We start from the raw sequence: 8,398 nt of genomic DNA on the forward strand, positions 1-8,398 counted from the left end.
TTGTACGGAAGGAGTAAGCAGACTAATGAGAGTGGTGGAACAATGGTAACTGAAACTATCTACCGTACAAAGTTGCTTTATGCAGCATACTAGATAAAAGAAAATGCAACACAGACCGGGCAATAAGATTTAACATGTATCTGCCTATATCACGCTCTATCTAAGGTTGGACTGGTTAAATTTTCAAGAGCCCAGCTTGTAAATTATCTTTGGTCGAAGTCAATTTAAATATAAATATGTTAATTGAAAGATAGCCCATAAATTGTACACTTCTGTAAGTCAACAACAGACTTTGCAAGTCATCTTAGATATTAAGATAAGGAGTCACTGCATCTTTAATAAGGACAAAACGAAGCACAAAAGGTGATGCTACTCGGCAAAAAGAAGATTGTCGCCTTCTTTGTCTGTCTGTCTTATCTATCTATCTGTAACAAGAGACATGTTTGTCTGTATTTGGAAATTGCTGGCCTTTTGCAACAATTTCAAACGAATATATGTACACATACATAGCTGGTAAACTACATTCACGCATGCACACATTCATATGTACATACATAAGCACACACGCACTTGCGTGTGTATGTGTGTGTGTGTGCATTTGTGTGTGTGTGTTTATGTTAGAGTACCATCCACTTACTGGCGATAGGGTACCCATTTTCTTTACACTCTCTCTCCTTGAAGGGCTACTTAAAAGAAGTTGGCTAGAGTTTCATCAGAGAATGAAATCTCAGTTTTGAATAATTAAAAACCCGCCAATCAATCATACTAGTTATTTCACCTTTGAAAATAGACTAAATAGAAAACTATCTGTTTGCCATTGTCAGAAGAAGGCCATAAAGAGAACGATAATTAATATATTAGAAGTTGGACTTATAAAAATTTTGGAAGTTTGAAAATTATCCTTAATCGGCAAGTCCACCTGAAAAAAATTTTGAGTCCATCCTCACCGACACCTATACTACACTCCAGGTTGTTGCCACTCATATTCGCCACCACTTCTTTTTATATTGTTACAGTGTAGATACAAGCAATCACAATATCAAATTCGTGGAGAGGTGTGAACGGCGAACAAAATTAAAGATTGTACACGTTCGATCTACGCTTTAGCCAGGACTATAGTTAAGTCGTGTGCAAGGAAAGCCAGACATGACTCAATAATTTCAAAGATTTCGAGTAAAATATATTTTAAAGGCGTAAACATAGAGAGCTTCATAAATTGAAAACATGCTGAAAACATGCTGTGATTCTGGCCGCAACTAAAGAAAGCAAAAAACGAAAAGAATCAAAGTCGATATGGAAAAGATTTTAAGCGGCTGAAATATATTCTAGGCAAGAATTCCTAAGTAGGCACCAGGCCAAAAGATTGGATTAAATCCATTTCTGTGTTTGAATTGTGGTTATGTTAGCGAATTAAGAATGGGGCAAAATATGCCAAGGGAGATAACTAACAATCGTGTCTGCCAAGCCACTGCTCTTCGTACCGAAATATAAACAATAACAATGAATTTTAAAAAATAATTTTGTCTTCTTGTAATTACAAATAAATAAAGAGAGAGAAAGAACAAAGAATTCCCCACAAAACGATCGTTTTCAATGAGGCATTGTAAAGCTAGTTAAGCGTATCATTGTACTCGCTTCCCGCCTATAAAAACAATTCTTAATCAACAAAGCAGGAAATTATAACGATTCATCGACTCAAAAAATTGGATATTCCTACAAGGATGTTAATGTAATGATTATCAAGTAACAATAAATTCAGTCGATTCGATCCAGAATCTCAAGCTAAGGAGAAGTCAACCAGGGAGCCTGATTTCCTATCGAATCTAAATATATACGGTTACAATTATGTATTTATATTACGAAGTACAGACGAATGTACATGTATATGTATACATATCAATCTATCGACCTGTCTATCTATCTATCTATCTATCTATCTATCTATCTATCTATCTATCTATCTATCTATCTATCTATCTATCTATCTATCTATCTATCTATCTATCTATCTATCTATCTATCTATCAAATACATACATACATACCTATGTGTGTATACATACATACATACATACATACATACACACATACATACATACATACATACATACATACATACATACATACATACATACATACATAACTGAAACATGCTCTCTCCCAACAAAGACATTTGCCTATCAGTACCGTCTAATCGTTCACTCCTGTATAGCACGCACGTACACACACGCGTGCGAGCACGCACAGAAATTGATAAGGGACTTACTTGTGTTATAATTTCCATCACATCAACTTTCGACGATTTAGTGGGACCAAATATTTGTATATTAAAAGCTGCAATTTTAAAAAATCGGGTATTTTTGTTTGAATAAGCTGCGTCTATGGTTGATGCAATCGCCCCAATTAGCAGCACCAGGGAAATAATGGTAGCAGGCATTCTTTAACGCTAACCTGTTACTGTCAACAGTCAACTAACCAAGGTATACTATAAACTGGTGGTAGTGTTGACAAGGTACATGCTAAACGTATGAGAAAAACCTTCTCGCAGTTCCGTTTACTGACGTTTGCATTCACTGATGACGAACAGAAAGCCGAGCAGTTTATTTACATACACACACACATAACATGCACACATACATACAAACACACACACACACACACACACACACACAACACGCACAAGCATACGCACGCACACGCACGCACTTAAGCACTGATACAAGCACTTAAGCACACTTATACAATTACATTCAATCATTCAAAAAACACACACACACACACACGCACCCCCCACACACACTCACGCATACATATTTATGACATTCATTCGCAAAATACACCCATTTACCCCAAATACACATGCGCACAAAGGCGCGCGAATACACACACACATACACACACACACACACACACACACACACACACACACACACACACACACATACAAAAACGCGCGCGCGCAGATAGATATGGCGGTAGATGGTTAGGCGGGTGTTGCCTTATGTGTGTGTGTGGGTGTAAAAAAAGTTGCAATGGTATATTTAGATTATTTGACTGACTTTCATATTTAACCAATCACTGTTTGGACCGCATGACGGTGCATGTGGATGTATGCTCAAGTAATATGCAGCATACATTATGCAAACATAGATACACATATTTATCGTGAGTGTGTACGTACATTTATATACACACTCATACACACACATATGATTTATAAGAGGGGGAGAGAGAGTGAGAGAATGAATAGGAAAGGGTGTTGCAAAATGAGAGAAGAGGGGAAGGAAATTAATTATTTACTTCCCTAACTATTTTGTTGTCTTATTATCCCTACACTCTCTTGCCTCTTCCTCCCTCTCTTGTCCTTACTCCTACTAAAGCTCTCTTTTCCTCTATGCATTTGATCTGAAGCAAAAAGCTGAGATGTTTATATGCAGGCATAATATATGTGAAATGTCTCCGTGTGTGTTTGTGTGCGTGTATGTGTTTATGGTTGTGTGTGAATGTGTAAGTGCTTCTGTGTGGGCACACACACACACGCACACTTTTTGTCTTTAGTGTAGTATTTATTCTAACGGACCTTTTGCCGAACTGCTAAGTTACGAAGGTGTAAACTCACCAACACTGGTTGTCAAGTAGTTCAAGGAGGAGAGAGGAAGACACAAACACTAACACACATTCATTATACACACACCTACACACATATGCACACACACACACACACACACACACACACATGTATACGTATGTTTGCATGTATGTATGCAAATTAGCTGTGAAGTAAGTAAAGTGACTTAAGCGTCGTGTATGGTCCTTCTTAAACTTATGAAGAAACTTTTATATAAACACACACGTATTAGGTCCTGGTAGAGTATAAAGATGGGGCATTTCTAGAGAAGCTCTCAACCCGAATTCTGGGCTATCAACATGGTCGGATTCCAGACTAATACCGAAATTCTTCAAGGGTAAAACTATTGTGTGGGTGTAGCGAAGAGTAAAATATAATCCAAATTATAAGACATGGAAATCTTTAATGATGTGTTAAAGGATTTCTTTGCCTTCTTATTAACACATCATTAACATCATTTAACACATCATCAAAGATGTGTGTGTGTGTGTGTATAATACACACACTCACACACACACACAGACACACACACACATATATATATGTGTGTGTGTGTGTGTGTATAATACACACACTCACACACACACACAGACACACACACACATATATATATGTGTGTGTGTGTGTGTGTGTATGTGTATTTATGTTTGTTTGTGTGTGTGTGCATGTGACTACATAATTATTGTTGTTGTTATTTTTTAACTTTTAACCTGCATGTTTGTTACAGTCACTTGCCGAGACACACCCAGCTCCTAGGACGAGTGAAGGGTAAGAGATGTCACAGCATGACTGAAAGCTTGAGGAGGCAAAGGGGGTAGTAGCAGAATATCTTTATGTAATACAACACAGACATTTAAAAGGATAGGGTTTTTCTAAGGATATGGGCAGTACTTGTCAGCAGAATCTTTTGGATTTCTCTGAGACATGGTTCTCCTGGGATCTGGTTCGGTCTGGACCTCCAGACGGACAAAAACTGGGACGAGGTAACGAGCAGGGTGACTACTCTCATCCAGAAATGGTCCGAGAGAAAGCTATCTCTGAAAGGTGGAGCAGAGGTGGCTAACGTCTATATCGTGTCCGTCATCTACTATCGCTTGACCGTCATGCCTTGTCCCGGCCACCGTCTGGTTACATTGGAACATATATTCTTTCGCTTCTTGTAGAAGGGACGCGTGCCAATGGTCAGGCGGTGTATCTGCTGTCAACAGCCGCTGTATGGTGGTCTGGGCATGCTGTGGTTAATGATGTGCAGACATGCACTGAGGCTACGACATCTCCAGATACGACGTTCGCCAGATACGTATTTCCGTAGCTAGTTTCTTTAACAGAGCTGCAGTCCTGGGTAAAACAGAGACCAAGAGGGCGCATTTGGAAAGCGGAATGTCTTCAAGCGCTCACAGTCCTCTGCCTATCAGACTCTGCGATAGGGGAAACGTCCACTTTAGCTTTTTATAGAGGATTAGTGGAGGGAAAATGCGACGACGTTCTTGGGAAGACCTTGGGTGTCGAAGAAGATCAGCTAGTCGCTCTTTTCCGGAGATCTTTCGGCCTGAGACCGATGGATAATTTCCAAAAATCTCTGGCCTGACAGTGCTACCGAGGAGCTTTGCCTGTTCGAGATAAACTTTACAGGTACCGGAAGTGTCGTCAGCTGAGCATGTCCAAGATGCGCAGAGGACGACGAGGCGGTCCTGTATGCACTCGCCCAGTGCCCGAGCATTGCTGACCTGTGCGTTTATGACGAGAACACGCTATCGCGTGTAGGACGGATCCAACTGACAACTGAATCCATCGTGAAGATCGCGTCTCCACTTTCCTTTAGCCGGGAAGGAAAGGCTGTTTTTATATGCCTGGTGGCCATGGCGAAAGAGGTTGTATGATAGACAAGGTAAAGGAGCTGAAGACAAACACTTTTCTCTTTGGCCAATCTCTAATCAACTTCTTCAAGTTTCAGTTTAAAAGAGAAATAAGGGTAGGGAGGTAAGTGTGGTCTTCAAGCCAGTTTGCTGAAAGGTGGATGAAAGTTGTGAGAATGGTGCAAGTGAACGGGCCTGCCCTGAGTATACGCCTGTTGTTGGAAAAAAAGAAAAAGGAAAAAAGGCACCTGCCCCAAGAGTGAGGGTACCCATGGTTTTTATGGGTTTTTTTTCTATGGGTAGCCCTCGAACGTCTCCTTCATATTGAGGATTACACATCGTTGATGTTTTTTTTTTAAATTTCGTTAGTCTTTTTTACACGCAAAACCCTCACTACACACACACACACACACACATTTCTTTTTGTTTTGTCCTGTACTGTTCATAATGTTTTTTTTAATGTAAACCCTTGAGGTTAATAAAAGAAATCATAATTGCCTACGCCTTAGTGATGGCGGAGGTATTGTTTTCAGTCATGTTTGTTTGTCAAAGATTCTGGATTATTTTTCGTTTTTTTTTTTTACTTAATTTTTGAGAGCGGTCGGGTTCATTTTTAGCATTCTCGTTTATTTCAGATATTCTCATTTTAAAAGTCATCTCTGACTAATCGCTGAGAGGACGTTGGTGTTGCCTTTTCGGAGGTTTACGCTCTCTGAGTGCTCTTATTATTATTATCATTATCATTATCATTCTTCTTCTTCTTCTCTTCTTCTTCTTCTTCTTCTTCTTCTTCTTCTTCTTCTTCTTTCTTCTTCTTCTTCTTCTTCTTCTTCTTCTTCTTCTTCTTCTTCTTATTATTATTATTATTATTATTATTATATTATTATTATTATTATTATTATTATATTATTATTATCATTATTATTATCATTATTATTATTATTATTATTATTATTATTATTATTATTATTATATTATTATTATTATTATTATTATTATTATTATTATTATTTCAGACAGCGAGCTGGCAGAATTCAAATTCCGCCGAGGTCAACTTTGCCTTTCATCCTTTCGGGGTCGATAAAATAAGTATCAGTTGAACACTAGGGTCGATGTGATTGGCTCATCTCCTCCCCCATATTTACTCCCTTTGAGGTAAAATTTGAAACTATCATTATTATTGTTGTTGCTGTTGTTGTTGTTGTTGTTGTTGTTGTTATTAAAAGGGTGGCGAGCTGGCAGAATCGTTAACACACCGGGCGAAATGCTTAGCGGTATTTCGTCTGCTGCTACGTTCTGAGTTCAAATTCCACCGAGGTCGACTTTGCTTTCATCCTTTCAGAGTCGATTAAATAAGTACCAGTTACGCACTGGGGTCAATATAATCGACTTAATCCGTTTGTCTTTCCTTGTCTGTCCCCTCTGTGTGTAGCCCCTTGTCGGAAGTAAAGAAATAAGAATCGTTAACACGCTGGACGAAATGCTTAGTGGTATTTCGCCCGTTGCTACGTTCTGAGTTTACATTCCACTGAAATTGACTTTGCCTATCATCCTTCTGGGGTTGATAAATTAAGTACCTGTGAAACACTAGGGTCGATGTAATTGACTCATCCTTACCTCCTCCAAGCTGCCCTTGTGGAAAAAAATTTGAAATAATAATAATTATTATTAAAACCTATACAAATTCTGACCGCTTGTTGTTTCTTAGTTAAATTTTTTTCTCGTGAAATTTTTCGTCACATTTTTCCTGTGACCTTTTCAGTATGATTTAGTTTTCAAATGATCTACCAAATAATTTTTCCTTTATGTTATGTTGTTATCTAACAGCTATGATAAATACATGAGCTGATGTAGTTTTACATTTTTGTAATTATTTATTTGTTTATCTATTGCTTTCGTTTGTTTTATATATCATTTAAATGTTAAAGTGACTTCCAAATCGCCTTGTATATGTATTATGCATGCATACATAATACATACATACATACATTGGGCGACGTCTGATGTATGTTTTATCATCTGATCTAAATATACAGAAGCGTAACTCCAAAGGATCTTGCGCCATTGAGCTTGGCTTTTTGCGAAATTAAGGCGTTTGAGTCGATTTCTTTCGGATATTATTGGCTTTTTCCTAGCGATTCGTCCATGTAGTCCAAATTCTCTCAAACGGTTGCGGACGGTTTGTGGTGTAAAAATAAAACCATTCTCGTTGGACAATTGTTTACAAATGTCAATGTCTGTCAGCATTCGGTTGCCTTCCGAAAGTCGGTGGATTCGACGGTCCAACTGCGCCGTCGTTTTTCTTGGGGCGCCAGTCCTTTGCCGATCTTAATATTGACCAGTCTCCGAGTATAACTTCCACGCTTGCACGCAAGCCGTTTCACTGCACTTTAGTTGCTTGCTGATGTTCGAAAAGGAAACTTTTTGCTGGTGGAGTAATACGATTTTTGCTCTCGTGACTGGACTGAGGCTACGTTGTTTTCCCATTGTTAATCAATTGTATAATAACGTTAAATTATAACACTATATAGTGCAGTTAGGCTAGTTGTGTGACCACCCATTTTGGCAAAAAAAAAATTGCATACATATTACATGGTCTTAAACTAATTTTGCCGGTAAATTTGAAACGTTTATATTAATTTAGCATTAGAATTCTTCAAATTGTAAAAAAATAGTTACCGTCTGCATCATTCGAAAGAGAAATAAATTCTGCATAAGGTGCAAAAGATAAAAATAATTTTGTATGGTGTTAGTAACAAATATTTTGTAAGAAATAGAACTTTTATCATCGGTCTTAAATTTATTTTCGCCAGTGTATGCTAATAGTCATTGGTGCACTTGGCTATGTTAGTGTCTAACTTGGAAAAGTTGGGACTTTCAAGCGAAAAAAGAGACTGGTACATACGAAAGTCACA

The 8,398-nt window shown here is 38.1% G+C and overlaps 1 protein-coding gene across 3 annotated transcripts in view; it reads right to left on the minus strand.

The window, feature by feature from the left end:
- The window catches only part of LOC115232126 (deoxyribonuclease-1), a 55,636-nt gene extending 53,001 nt beyond the window's left edge, over positions 1-2,635 (minus strand). The window contains exon 1 of one of the 3 annotated variants that reach the window (XR_004997210.1): positions 2,266-2,635. Coding sequence is in view for 2 of the 3 variants with exons in the window: in XM_029801984.2 (XP_029657844.1) it covers positions 2,266-2,436 (171 nt within the window). In the remaining variant the exon portion in view is untranslated. Of the gene's footprint in view, positions 1-637; positions 671-2,265 lie in introns of those variants that run through there. The other 2 variants (XM_029801984.2, XM_036498919.1) reach the window with 2 other exon arrangements.
- Between the last annotated feature and the right edge of the window lie 5,763 nt (positions 2,636-8,398).

This window comes from Octopus sinensis, linkage group LG2 (assembly GCF_006345805.1).
Source record: "Octopus sinensis linkage group LG2, ASM634580v1, whole genome shotgun sequence".
Lineage (NCBI taxonomy): Eukaryota > Metazoa > Mollusca > Cephalopoda > Octopoda > Octopodidae > Octopus > Octopus sinensis.